The 15,348-nt window shown below is 41.1% G+C and overlaps 1 protein-coding gene across 3 annotated transcripts in view; it reads right to left on the bottom strand.

Moving 5' to 3' along the window:
• The window catches only part of plcb1l (phospholipase C beta 1-like), a 125,043-nt gene that overhangs the window by 73,313 nt on the left and 36,382 nt on the right, over positions 1-15,348 (bottom strand). For all 3 annotated transcript variants that reach the window (XR_014802814.1, XM_084954320.1, XM_084954319.1), the window contains exon 3: positions 13,489-13,557. Coding sequence is in view for 2 of the 3 variants with exons in the window: in XM_084954320.1 (XP_084810446.1) it covers positions 13,489-13,557 (69 nt within the window). In the remaining variant the exon portion in view is untranslated. The remainder of the gene's footprint in view (positions 1-13,488; positions 13,558-15,348) is intronic.

The raw sequence follows: 15,348 nt of genomic DNA, 5'->3' as shown, positions 1-15,348 counted from the left end.
TATGGTACATCACCACTGAAAGTTAATTCCATTGTTTGGCTTATGTTGTTTTGCCAAGTATAAAGCAAAGTGAGACAATTACACTGACTAATTGTGAATATACTGTAGTATATATATAAATATATCACTAAATTAAAACAGTGTACCAAAAACAAACAAGCTATTCCTTTGAGACTGTCATTTTTGAAGCGGCTGAATATAACTTAAGCAAAGCAGGTGCAAGGTTAGTGTAAGTCACCCCAGTGGAGGTAAATATTGGCACACTAATCACTGATTGGGATCTTGACCTGATAACTGGAAAAGACCAACTTGTTCAATATACCGAAAGCGACACACTGATTGACCAGCATGGAAGAGGAGCCAAATTGAGACCAGTCAATAGGAATGCCAAGAGCCACTGATTGTAGAGTAATAGGAGGTCACCTGCCCGAGGCAGACTAAATGAGTTACTGTTGAGATTCATGGCTGCAATAGTCTAAAGCACTGGCTTTTGCACATACTGAGGTATTTCTAAAGAAATCAGAGTTTATGTTGAAACTCGACTAATCCATAAGAACAGATATTTAAAGATTCAATTCAATTTTATTTATATAGCGCCAAATCACAACAAAAGTCGCCTCAAGGCGCTTCATAGATACAGAGAAAAACCCAACAATCATATGACCCCCTATGAGCAAGCACTTTGGCGACAGTGGGAAGGAAAAACTCCCTTTTAACAGGAAGAAACCTCCAGCAGAACCAGGCTCAGGGAGGGGCGGGGCCATCTGCTGCGACCGGTTGGGGTGAGAGAAGGAAGACAGGATAAAAGACATGCTGTGGAAGAGAGACAGAGATTAATAACAGATATGATTCAATGCAGAGAGGTCTATTAACACATGAGTGAGAAAGGTGACTGGAAAGGAAAAACTCAATGCATCATGGGAATCTCCCGGCAGCCTACGTCTATTGGGAGGATTCAGGGTCACCTGGTCCAGCCCTAACTATATGCTTTAGCAAAAAGGAAAGTTTGAAGCCTAATCTCGAAAGTAGAGAAGATGTAAGATCTAACGAAAGAGCCATGTTAATATTGCAAAGGAGAGCAATGGAATTCTAAACTGCTGATCTTCAGTCAAATTAATGCCACAGTAACTAGCAAGGTGCCGGGTGAAACCAGAGTGGCATTTTGACACGATGCCTTAAAATCTACGCGTTACCAAGCTATCGGGGAAAGCTGGCAAATTTGCAGTGTTGGGAAGGTTACTAATGTATTCCACTACAGATTACAGAATACATGCCCCAAAATGTATTTTGTAACATATTCCGTTACGTTACTCAATGAGAGTAACGTATTTCAAATACTTTGGATTACTTAATATATTATCATGCTTTTTTACAACTACATGAATGTACTATTGCAGTGTGATTTATTACTATTACTGAAGGTTATTCGCCATACCAATACCAGCTAGATTTTTAAATCTTAATATAAATGAGTAACAGTAGGGTGGACATTAGGTAAGGCTGCACTTTTTGCAGCGATCTCGTATAGAAAACTATTCCGCGCGAATATAAAACAGGTCCGCGGCTCCGAACCGTAAAGGCGTAAAACCGTAAAGGGACCTCTGGCTAATACGTCGGGTTCCATGTCGGGCTCGTAGCCAAAAACTAGCTTTACTTTGTTGTCTGAGTCAACTTTGCTAGCGAGAGACAGAGAGAGGCGTTGAAAGGCTGTTCCAATGAAACTTATTGTTTCGGATGAAAACACGAACACAGTGTACAGTCAAGTCTTAATAGCGTACTTACAACTGGGCTCGTCAGGCTGCAGTGGTTATTATTATATTTACATGCTTCCAGCTCCCGTTTCTGCTCGGTGACAGCTCGTACTTTTCCACTCACCTTTTTCTCCTTCCCTCACGCTCACAGACACATAACAGGTATGACAGTGCATTCTCCCTGCAGCACAGACTACACTGCCCATGAGGCTACATTCTTTAGGCCGATGCCTGTAACACTCTGCCCATTACCTTCATATTAAATCATTTTAAAAAATATTTCTTCACGTCATTATGAGACCCGAGATTGAGACATGGGCATTTGAGCCTCTTAATGCGTGTTTTGTTTGGGTTTCCACTGGTGTGGAATTACCAAAAATAGAGAGGGCATAGCCAAACATATCAAACAGGAAAAGACCGCCGTGTAATCCATTTATTTCAACAAAGTAACTGTATTCTGAATACCACCTTTTTAAACGGTAACTGTAACGGAATACAGTTACTCATATTTTGTATTTTAAATACGTAACGGCGGTACATGTACTCCGTTACTCCCCAACACTGCAAATTTGCTATAAGTATTGGATAAGTGGTTTTAAGATCCAGCCACTCCAATTAAAGCAGTAACAACACCAATATCACCACATCAAGCTAAGCTGCATTCATCTTTTACCTGAACAATGTTATAAGAATCCTTTTTGAGTGTAGCAGCTTACTCAGTTGTTTTCTGAGTGATCTGCATACAGTCGATAATGTTGAGAGTAATGACTCAATGGTTGTTATATCACTTAAGGAGTATCAAGCTTTACCTGAGCTGCAAGACATAAGACCTGTGTGTTAGATCATATTTTTCTTCCAACACACTATTATTAGTCTAGGTTGCCTCTGGTTTTACTGGATGCACTAACCATGGCTTGTTGCCAGACTCAATGTTCTGTTAGTGCGGACCATTAAGCATAAAGCCGACACGATCCTGATGATTATAGGTCACCTGTAGCCTTAGCCACTATAATGTAAAAAGCTTTAGAAAGAGTTCTGTTGGATATGTTAAATACGTCCATCAATCAAGGGGAGGAGATATTTCAGTAGGTATGGCGTTCACCTCATTGGATGGTCGGGGGTTCAAATCCACCGAACGGCTACCCTGAGGTACCCCTGAGCAAGGTGCTGTCCCTACATACTGCTCCCCGGGTGCTGGATTGGTGGCTGCCCACTGCTTCACTGAGTGAATGGGTTAAATGCAGAGAGTAATTTCCCTAAAAGGGATTAATAAAAAATCTAGTCATAACCAGTTTGGCTTTAAAGCTAAAAATGGCACAATTACTGTATGTATTATTCAAAGAAAAAAGGGCAAATTCATTTGTTCTTGTGTTTTATCAGTGCCTCCAAAGCGCTTGATCATGTAAATCACAGCAAGTTATCTGTTAAGTTGAGCCAATGACAGGTGCTAAAATACAGAGTTGAGAGTTGTGAGAGTTCTGGCTTGCTCACTTGCAAAAGAAGAGGTTGAAATAAAGATGTGGAGACAGCGTTTAAGCAAAGAGGATTTCTGTTCTTTTTAATCTTCATGTTGATGATTTGTTGAAAACATCGAGGAACCTTTAAAACTGGCTGCATGATTGGTAAATGTTTATCAGACCATATTATGTATGAAGATGACCTTGTGATCTTCAGTCATAGTAAACGCTGCTCTCCAGAAACTCCTTCACATTCTTCTTCTGTGGTGTGGAAATGATATCAGATACAATCCCTAGAAGAGATCCACCAACATTTGTAGAACAAAGGACAAAGTTCCCCTGCATTTAAATAGTCGGATAATAATCGTATTATCTGTAGTATGGTCAAATATTACGGATCGAATGATGGATGATGAAGATATTTATAGGCAATGAGGAATGATGCAGAAGCAAACATCCTCCTATGCGAAATTTTTGCAAATTTTTCTCTATACAGACCATATTTTACATCTCTGTATAGGTCAGCATACTTGTGAACAAACTACAGGAAAGTCAGTTTATGAAAACTATAAACACGCAGCTTATGACGATAACATGAAATGGTACAGTGCGAGCGACGCGTTTGTATCTGCTGAAGTCACTACATGTAATGCCTTTTTGACCAATCTTAGCATTTATTGACACGGTTGATACTTCTGAGAATGGCATCAATGTGGTCTCAGTGGATAGACGGTTTTGGCCTACACATCATCGGTCACTGTTACAGTGGTCTCCCTGTGGGTGTCGTTTATTTGATTTTTACCTTATTTGCTGCATTTCATGTAGATTTTGTTTGCTTTAATGAGCCATTAGTCTGGATTTTTTTAATTCATTAATTATTGCTTAGTATTAGTAAACATGTGAGGAACAGGATCAGGATGTGAGGCACATCTATCTATCTATACTGTAAGGGTGCACTGACCTTTTCCCTGCCTCTGGGTGCTAAGATGAAAGATGAATGTGTGTCTGTGTTAACACCGATTTTTCTTCAGCAACAAAACTGCTGACTTTCAGCTGGCAGCAACCCTCCTTCGCTAGACTGAGAGCCCCTGTCTCGACTGGTTCCTATTTGATCAGCTCCAGTTCCACTGGGACGACCTTTTGCTGGGTTAACAAAATGTCACATCTGAATTCACTGCAGGCATCAAGTGACTTGGAGACATGAGCCAAGCTCCAATGGAACAGATTGACACCAAAGCAGCAGTGACTGAAGAAAAGGGTCACGGCACGCCAAGAGTCCAGCAATTAATTTATATCCGCATTGATAGGTTTTTTTTATACTTGCAGGATTTTCTGAGTTTTGGCCAGCTGCTGGCTCTTCAGCTGTGATAAAACTTGTCACTTTTGCTTTGAACACCTATCCCTGCAAACTTTGTGTATATATACTAAAAAATCTGGCAGTTTTCTTCCAAGCGAATCATTAATTCATGTTATAACAGTTTAAATTCACTGCTTTAAGTTTGAATCACTTGTAATTTTAAAACAATTACTGTTTTAAAAAACAATTACTGATTGTTTGCGCTCCTTTAAAGCAAAGCACCGTGCTGGGAGAATGTACAAGTGTAAATTTAATTATGTGGACAACTGATAAACAATTACTACACTGTGAATTTCATTAATTATTAATGGTTGTTGCGCCTGTTTTGTGAAGCCTGGTGTGAAAGCTTATTCTCACGTGATTTGGCCGATGCATAAAGCAGATATCTCACATTACTTGCTCTGTTCACTACAAATAAAAAAAGATGAATACACACAAAGATGATTCTTTTTCCCTTCTTAAAATCTTTAGGCCATTCCTGCTGCGACTATGCTAAAGGTAGAAATTATACCTGCACAGGTGCACCATTGTGCTTCTTCTAGTCTTTTCACCAGGATAGTAATCTCTGGTCCCACTGGGGTAATTCTCCCTCCACAGTGACACAGGCTCCTCTGTTCTTCATTGAAGTCTCAATTTCACTCATTCATTCAGCTGGTCATTTTTTTCCCCTCATTCATCCTAATCCAGAAGCACAGTCACATGATAGCATCTGAGGCCAAAGAGAGGGTAGGCATCACCTTCGATTTCTCTGCGAGCGGTAATGAGACGTTCTGCTTCACACCAGGGGAATTAATCAGTGTGCAGGAATTACCTATGTAATTGACTGTAGAATCAAACCCAAACCCATCAGGGTCCATCACGCTAACCTTTTCTTTGCTTCTTTTCTCCCCTCCTCACTGCCCCTGTTTTTAATCCCTGCTGCTGCCTGGCTGGAAGATTGCTTCGATGCGTGACGCTGATCAATCGCCTCGTCGTTGGCGGATGGGAAAAAAAATGGTCCTGCGGTTACTTTTATAAAAATCAATGAGTCAATATTCCAGTCCACTTTGATCACCTTTAACTGCAAACTGCCATTTGCCCTGTAGTCAATCCTCCTGATGATAAAGATAGTCAGGAGCAATGCAGACACTGAATTAAAGAAAAAATGTTTGAGGCTGTCAGGCTGACAAAGCAGAGACGGAGAGAGTCAAAACTAGCAGGGGGGTGATGCATGCTTGGTTAGTGTGATGTTTATTTCAGCACCCAAAGAACATAAAGTGTTGTGAGTATGACTGCGCGCGTGTGTGTGCATGTGTGTGTGTGTGAAACAGGTCTAAAATAGGAGTGTGTGGGAGTTCTCCCTCCAGACCTGTCAACTGACAGACAGTTTCATGCCTCTGTGAACTAAAATGTCCCTGAGCAGAGTCCGCTGGGAAGTATGGACGAGCCATACTTTATTCAGTTCATTCACATTTACCACACAGGCTAAAAAACACTCAATTATTCATTTTATTAATTTCTGTATTGCTCTACTATACCCTAACACATTTTACAACAGATATTCCAGAACTCTTGATATCAGTGTTTTAAGCTTTATAAATGGGAAAAAAAAAATGCAGTGCCAGTTTAAAATGTGCTTGTTCAGCACGAACGACTTGCAGCACAAGTGAATGATTGGAGTCACTCGTGGAAAGAGGAATGGGGCATGTCAGCAAAATACACAGCTGATTCAGATCACCACCAAGCTCAGTGTTCTTAGCTAAAACTAAAGAGGAGACAGAGTCTTCGATTCATAAGAATCGTGTAATAATGAATCGTGGCTGAGTCAATAATTTCATATATGTTGAATGAACTGTAAGTGTAACATCGAAAATCAAAAACTGTAAATTAGGCGACTTCATTAATCACAAGAACACTTGTTCTTAGGGTCTAAAGTTCAATTGTTCACTGAGCCTTTTTGTAAGCTTCATCTTCTAGAACACTGGAAGCACAAAGAGATATATAGTTTAATGTAATTCTACCGGTTTCTCACTTTGTTTATCAGATGTACAAAAAATAATGTGGAAAAAAAACACATATAGAGAGTCATCATTAGCAGTCTCCTTTTACATTGTGCTTCAAATCTCTAAAAACATCAGCGCTTATTTGAGCAATTGTGATTCGTAAGGATGTAATTACTGATATACTTCAGAAACAATAATGGACTCAAATCTGCTATTTCAACACACGGCCATGTGAACTAATCTAGGGCCTTTCAGCGAGTGAAAAATGTGCTACCAGAATCCATCTAAGTAAATCTTAAAGGTTAACACTCACCCTTGCACGTCAGCCTGTAAGCAAGGCTCAACTGTTATTTCTGTCTGACTGCAGGTGACTGTGTACTGCAGATGAGGCCTGGGTTTGAATTACAGTTTTATCTCCCTGGGGTGTGGACGAATTGATGGCAAGGGTTTGCATAGCCTACGACAGAGGTTCATGAGCACATCATTACATCACCGAGACATGCAGTAAATAACACCTCTGCATAGCACAGGTATTATCTTTCCACACACAGACACACACACAAATCAATCACTGGCTCGGTGGTTAGCTGAAACATGGCTCTACTGGACTTTCTATAAATGCATCACAATGTACAATATGCCACCACCAGCAGAGGCATCTGGGTACACGTCAGAGCTATTATTAGGTTAGATATGATAAAACCTTCGTGTAAGCAATGTATCTTGAGTGTCTGTCACTCATTTTGTCAGAATTATAGAGCCCTATATTGTCATTATAATGCACTATGGCATACAATACCTGCGTTTTCCAGTGATTTACAGTGTACCGATGTCCGGGGGTCAGAAAAAGGCTTTGACCGCTCTTCATATCAAGTAATCTGAATGTTTGTGATTGTTGCAGCTGGAGCTCATACCGTGACCCTGTCCTTCATCAGTATACAGCAGAAAGCACAGCACTGATGATGGAAATAAACACTGCCTCTGCGAGACTTTTTGCTATGCAGGAGATTCAAAAAACATTCCTTTTGGGTACTGTTGCTCTCAAACAACCAGCTAATATTTGTTTGGTTTATCATTTATTACAAATTTAACTAGGCTTTTTGGTTTTCAGCAATTGGCTCCGAGTCTGGAGCTTTTTTGGGGGGGCGAGCTAAAAATGAAAATAAAGAAAGAGCAAGAACTTGTTGAGGCACAGCTTCACAGCTGTGAAAAATAACTGCCAGGGCCTTGGTTCTGCTACTGGTCTATAAGTTATAATCAGAACCCAGCTGCTTTGAATATGCTTTGAATAAGGTATGCTTCAGAAGACAAATCTAAACCCTGTAGCAACTTGCTGCGTGCTCGCAGGAGCTGTTTAGCACTTACTGCCGTGGGAGGCAGAGCTTTAGCCGACTTTGTTGGATCGGCGATAATGGCCTGCTGGCCTCTCCCAGATCCTGTTACACTGCTGGGGACACACAAGCTGCTCTCTATTTAGCAGCAGTCGTCTCTGCTGTAAGCCTAGACTGTAACAGAAGTGGTGGCCACTTCCTCTCACCTCAAAGTAAAAGTCAGGAGGAAGGAAGAATTCGTCCTCTGAAGGAAATTAACATTTTAGCCTTGATCCTACTGCAGTTTTATTTTCTATACATATAAGAAGAAGGAAAATGATACATCAAAAGTGCTGGAGTCGGTACACAGCACAAACGCTCTTTCACGAATTACTCTCATCAATCATTTGGTATTTTAACTGCGTCCTGTTGCTCTAAGATAATAGTTGTTCCCCAGCTTTGTTTTGAGTTAAGAGAGTTTTCCATGTGGCTGTCTGCAGATAACAGCATCAGTCCAGATGGTCCACCTTTGTAAACGATCTTCTCTGACAAGGCTCCAGACCATTTGTTCCCTCTCTGTTGATTGTTATTGCTCCTTTGGCAAAAGCCTGCCCAAGCAGACATGCCTGTATGTGTGTGAAATTCACAAATACCACAACAAAAAAATAAATAAATTCTGACAACAACTCCTCTGTCTGTGCCGATGACCATGTGTGAGTCTATCTAAATATGTGCTATATACACAGTCAGGCAATGTATCAGTATCAGTACGATGCATGCATCACAAATAGGTAAGGAAGCGATCCCTGTGTCTAGTTTGAAACGCACTGCAAAGTAATAAGCAGCTCGTGTCAGACTAAGGCTGGGTTAAGACAGGGATATTAAATTATCAGACCAGATCCAGTCTGCAAATTCTGGCCTCCTGCAGTGTGACAGTGGATGTCTTAATTTGTCATAAAAAATGGAAAGATCTGCAAATGTAGTCCGGAGAACACTAAATAATTAAGGTTTTCCATTTTCGGGATGTATATTGCAGGCTGAACTCTACAGGCAGGGCATTTCACAGACGGATATTTGTTTGGTTGTCAAAGGGAGGGAGAGAAAGCATGTAATTTTGCCTGACAGACACCTGCTGTAAGAAGCATAGTGAGATGCTGATTACATTTTCGTCTTCAATCCAGACAGAAGAACACTTCCAGAAACCAAGGGGGACAATGAAAGGCTCACAATGTGCCCCTTACAGCATGCAAAGAGACAGAATGGAAAGCAGAAGTTATGCGAACATGGAACATTGAAGTTAGCTGTATGGTAAAGTCTACGCAAAAGCTTGGATGTGATTAGCTGGGTTGCTCTGTGCTCAGGAGAAGGAACACACTGTGCAGGAGCAAGCTAAACTGCTGATTTAATAAAGAAACAATATGAATAGATGGTCTGGAGCAGAAGCACCTGTAATAATGACCGAGGGCTTAACACGTGCAAAACAATATAAACAAATATGTGAAAGAGCCCGAGCTGACTTCTATCCAGAGTCCACCTTATGGTTTGTTTTTTCTAAAGTTTAGAGTTTCCTCTGACCTCTGCTGCCGCAAATGCATGAAATAAAGCAAATACTCCACAAGTAAATAAAGTTCTCTCCTTTCTTTTGTTGTGTCAGATTTTGTGCCTCATATGAAAACATTTGGGGAAACGTGGGGAATATTTCCCATCACATAACTGTTCACATACAAAATTAGAAGGCTGTGGTATTTTATTATGATACTGGGGAAAACAGCACTTGGCATGACCATAATTACTACGACCCTGTGCAATGAACTTTCAGTCCTGTTGCCTTTTAAATGATTACTTTGAAGATGGGGACCGTCATTTGCCAACCTTAAAGCGACTTTGGTGCGTCAAGATGGCCATAGAATGTCAATGAGACAGTTAGCCTGCTATCTGTCTGCTATCAGTTTAAAATTAAAAGGACTCAAGCTGGTTTGTGATAATATAGTAATTAACTGTGAAAAATTCCAACCCCCCAAAATCACAAATCTTTTGCTGTTTCCTGAAATTCTGTTGCCTTCTACATACACAGAAATTCACATTAACTCTTTACATTCAGAGTCAAGCCAGAAACTTCATTAGACTAAAGTTTTCCTAACTGAAACTGTCCTGATAGACACTGGTTTACTTCTGTTTTGGGCCTTTCTGTTTTCTTCCTCTCACAGGTCCAGGTTGGGTCGGGCAGACTGGGGAGGAGATATTATCGGTTCTTCCTTGGCCTTAAAAAGCAGCCCAGGCTTCCAATCTTCATCTGCTTAGCTGAGTGGTAATCAGGCCTCTTCGTGAGCTTTTTTGTGTAGAGTATTCTTGTGTGCCAATGTTGTTTTTTCCTCCTCTTCCAGTACGTTTCCCAGTAGGACCGAAAAGCTGCTGCCATCATAACCTACTCACCTGTTTCGTCAAGCTGGTTCATTCTTGGACAGCTTCCCTTGGAGCTGCCTCGGCTCCATCACCTGCCTGCCCTTCCTCCTGTTACCTGCCTGAAGCAAACCAGCATGCCCGTCCTGGACCCAATAGCCATCTGTTTACAAGCGATCCTGAACATTGTTTTTTCCCACTTTTGGGAAGTGCAATTTCACCCACCAGTTTTCCGCTGGATCTAACTCTCATCTCCTCCCTCTTTCTCTCTCTCTCAATGGATCACCTCCTGAGGCTCTGATTGCGCCCTGAAACTCGCCCATCATTGTTGTTCCCTCTGGAGAGTTTCTCAGCGCCGTTTTCCTGTGCTTTTGGTTTTAGCTTTTGTGGAAATAAAATTGTGAGTAGTGCACAGTTCAGCCTCAACCTGGTCATGCGTGAGAGTCCGCTTCTTGACTGGAGCTTGCACCTTGACAAAACAGTACTGCGTTAAATAATCCAAAAAACTTTAGGTTTTAAGTCAAATATTCGGCCATTTTCACAGATTGAACACAACATCATAGCTGAATAATTCAGTGGCACAGTAAATGCTTTGGTTCACACACACATCCTTTATTCCCATTGCATAAGGCAAATATGCCTGCTATTTGTGTGCATATGAAATGGGTGGTCATTAGTGCTGCGCATTGCTCACTTGACCCAAGGGTATGTAATTTATTTCTGGAGCCACCCATCAAAAAGAGGTTGCCTCTTGTCACACTGACAAGCACCCAATCTAATCAGCCTAAATGATGATGGGGTGGACACATGCTAATTAGCATCAGCAGTCTGAGAATGGTATGACAAAGGACACTGTGCTTGTCTGGCTTTGTTATTCTACTAACTTCTTGTGCAGGATTTGTGTCAGTAGTTGTAAATGTGCACATTGTACAAACGATAGTGCACTTTTCTCAGTCTGAATTTATTTATTTATTTGCTTTTTACAAAAAAAAAACATGTATGAATCATCATGAGTAGCTGAAGCCCATGGGCAGGGTGGCATACATTCATCAGAGGTCAGACAAGCTGCCCACACAGACACCCGCACACACACACACACTGCGACGAGCCAATGAACACAGCAACGTGCTCCAAATCTTAATGACAATCAGACAGAAATTCCAGCGCCGCTCAAAGACAATACGAGGTAACTCGAGCTGGAGTAGATACAAGGGCTCAAAAGAGGCTTGCAAAAAAACAGCCTTTCCATCTGTAGCCCATTTCAAGCCAGTCTGTTGACAATGATTGCATTTGAGACCGACAATGTTCATCTGAGACGCAGAACTCTCGAGCAGCACAATGAAAGCACTTCTGAAGCTTTTTACTTGACGTGTCATCATCAGCATCTCATCTCGCCCTGGCGAGTGTGTTTGTTTGCTGCAGTTTGGATTAATGAATGAATGCTTCTAAGGGAGCTCTTGAGTGAGACCAGAATAAGCAGTGCAAGCTGAAGAGAGCACAGAGCATAAAAATATCAAAACAACACAGTGAGCGTTGTGGGAGTTTTATGAGCGTTATGACCTGCAAGGTTAAAATTGAAAAGTTGACGGTAATATGAAATTCCTTTCACTTGTACTTCTTCCTTATTTTGCCTCCTCGTGCACAAACTTAGACAGAGAGCACTGACACATCACTATCAGTGGTCATAATGATTTTCTCCGTGTATCTACAGCACTCAGTTACCTCACAGCATAAATGAGGGTGCTTCATGTATCACATTTAGCTTCGTGGTAAATGTCTCCACATGTCTGCATATATTTACATTACAAAAATGCAGCTTATGAGCGTTTCTTTCGAGATGAAGTTAGCAGTTCAGTGAGCCTCACGAAACCTTCATTGTTTTGACAGACGGTGAAAGAAGTGTGAGAGCGAGATGTGAAGGAGTTGAAGGAGAAATGCTCAAGAAGCAAGCCGTGACAAGCGCTGTCCACATAAAGCAACTGCTGTCTGGTGTTATCTGTGTTTCCCACTGACATCTTCCGCTGACCTCACATCACGTCTCTACCCCTCTTCTGTTCATCTCTTTCTTTCTTTTTTTACACATTCTGCAGACTTTGCATTTTTTTAAAAACCCTCCTGCCTTCCTCTTATGACTATCCCATCTCCCTCTTTCTCTCCTTCCATCGTCTCCCCATCTCATCGACTCCTCAGACACTGTGTCTCACTGGTGCTCCCATTACATTGCCCAGGGTGCATCACCACTCCATCTCCCAGTAATGGATTTCCAATGCTTCGACCGTCTTACCTGTCATGTGGTCATGTCTCCTTGCTGGGTAGCATCACTCTGTAAGCTTTTTAGAAATGCATGAATACTCTCCGTGTTATTGTACTCGTTCTATCATCACTCACTCCCCAGACAGAGCAGCAAAGCATGACCCCACATCTCACTTCTCCCGCTAGACAGAATCAAGCTGATGAAGCGTCTCATCACAAGACTGACTGGATTCAAAAGCTATTTGAATCTGAGCTATAACGCAGGGATGTATTGTAAAGCAGCAGAGAAGGCGCATCATTGTTTTAATCATCACTTGTTAGGTGGGAAATGAAGTGATTCTGTGATAGTTGTGTGCCAGACTTTTAAAAAATGAATTTACAAATTCTTTGCTTATATTCAACGGCTTTCTCATTAGTTGCGAAATAGTCCATTTGGATACCAAATTAGGAAACCATCTATGCAATGTTACTGAATTCAAATCACGTTCGTCAGTCTGGTCAGTGTCATCTGATCTTCACGTCCTTACCTTCATCTTCAAATCACTGTCAAAAACTAAATGTGTTCAGACTGTGAACGCATTCGATCAGTTACACACACACACATATATATACACACATAAATTAACAGTCACCTGAATGTGAGATCGGAAGTTTAAACAAGATAATTACAGTAATTACACCTCTGGCACTAAAGTACTGCCATATCTGCACACGCACGATTGCTCTATTGTTAAATATCAATCATTAGAAGAACCAGAACAAAGTTCAGCCCAATCCATAATAGAGTTTCTGTTAGATGGATGGAGACAGAGTGTGAATCAGAGTCAGGTTCACACCCACACATGGCTTTCAATTCAGTGCAAAAATAAACTCTTCCAAAGCATATCATCAGCCAAGAAAGCACATTGGTCATTGTATTGCTGGAATTTCCTTCACAGACAGTATAAGACACTGTGAATGTGTGAATTAGAGGCTTACCTTTGGCGTTTTCGCGCACTTTCCGTTTCTGGCATCTTTTATGTATGCTATATCCAGAAGGTCTGTATCCTGTAACCAAGAAGAAGCACAGCTAAATCATCATAAATGTCAACCAATTTCAAATTTAAAGGCTTTAAAGGCTGTTTAGGACACATTTTATGCCCGTGGAAGCTACTTTGATTCAAGGTGATGGCACACATTTCAGAGACACTTTCCATTTTACAACCTGCCAGCTCTAAACACTCACATGTGCTTAAGGACACACATTAACCTCAATATGGGATGTCACCTGGGAGTCATTCAGTGTAGACAGATGCTGCCCTGATGACACTCTGCTCCACAAAAGTGTCTAATTAAAACAAAAGTGAAATGTTCCCATATTGACTAATGACCTGACTAAATGACTACTAGCTCTTTACAAACATACACAAACACTCTAAATTGCTTTTGGAGTGTTTCCTCATAAAATCTGACACAGGATTATCCAGAAATCCAAAAAGAGTTTTTATTTATTCATTTTTTACAACAGAAAATGTCATCATATGCATCATATTACTAAAAGATCTGCTGTCAAAGGGGAAAAAAAGGAGATAAGATGAAAAACTTCACACGTACACAACGTTCTGCTGCTGCATTGTGTTATGCCAGGGGTCGGCAACCTGCGGCTCCGGAGCCGCATGCGGCTCTTTAGTCCTTATAGTGCAGCTCCGCGTGGTTTGGGAAAATAAATTAGAAGTATTTAGCTGAAGTGTATTTTATTTATGTTAGTTCTTTTTAACTTGTAGTTCTAAATTGGAAGATTATTGTGATATTGAAATATAAAAATAAAATTATATTCTTTTATTTTTTCATCGCTCAAAATAGGCGTCACACTCGCGGAAGCCAGTATGCTCGCCGAAACGCCATGCATTTATCGAGACTTTCAACCCCAGGTAGGCAGATTATGGATCTTTGGATCCACATTATGTCAGCAGCTATTCTCCACCATGAACTATGTTAAAGACAAACACCGCTCACGCCTCACAGATGACAGCTTACAGTCCTGCGTAAAGATGAAAGTGACTTCGTACAGCCCCGATTTGCAGACGCTGTGCGCAGAGGTTCAGGAGCAGAAGTCCCATTGTAAACATACCACAGCAGACCCGACGATGTTTGCATGAACACGCTTTTCAGCATCTCTATATTGACCACTTTTCACACACGGTTTCTGTACGCACACAGCCGGCTGTAGCTTTTCAGCTCACATCCCGACACACATCAACACAACAGCACAGATAGCGCAGACGTAAAGGCAGCGAGGCGTGATTGCGGGTGCCGCTCAGGTGCGTCCACCTCCCCTGCAGCGGCGCTGCAGACCACGCCCCGCCACACATATTAACCAGGTAAAATACATATTTAGGCAGAATTTTGCAAATATCTATTTTTTCATTTTTCAGCAGCATAGAGCTTTTTTTCCAATTATTTTTTAAAAAAACAGGTCAAGGCTCCAAAAGCCCAAAGGCGATATAAGGGTGGCGACTCACAACAGTTTTTGTTTGCTACATGGATCATTTTAGTTCATCTGGGTGTCTTTCCTTTTGTTATATTTCTTTAAGAGTTCAAAATGTGTTAATTACATAAATAAAATGTAATTTTCCCTGTAGCACTTCATGGATTTCATAAGCAGCACAGCTTAGTTGTTCACACAAAGCACAAAGGTAAAAAACAATATATACAGTGTTATCTTCATTTTAGATGTCAAAAAGTATTTGCGGCTCCCAGTGTTTTCTTTTGCGTGGAAACCGGGTCCAAATGGCTCTTTGGGTCTTAAAGGTTGCAGACCCCTGTGTTATGCAACAGCTAAGCATGTCTAAGCTGCAT

This window comes from Perissodus microlepis, chromosome 15 (assembly GCF_051167445.1).
Source record: "Perissodus microlepis isolate ML-2025 ecotype Zambia chromosome 15, ASM5116744v1, whole genome shotgun sequence".
Taxonomy (NCBI): domain Eukaryota; kingdom Metazoa; phylum Chordata; class Actinopteri; order Cichliformes; family Cichlidae; genus Perissodus; species Perissodus microlepis.
This window is presented reverse-complemented; position numbering and strand designations above follow the sequence as displayed.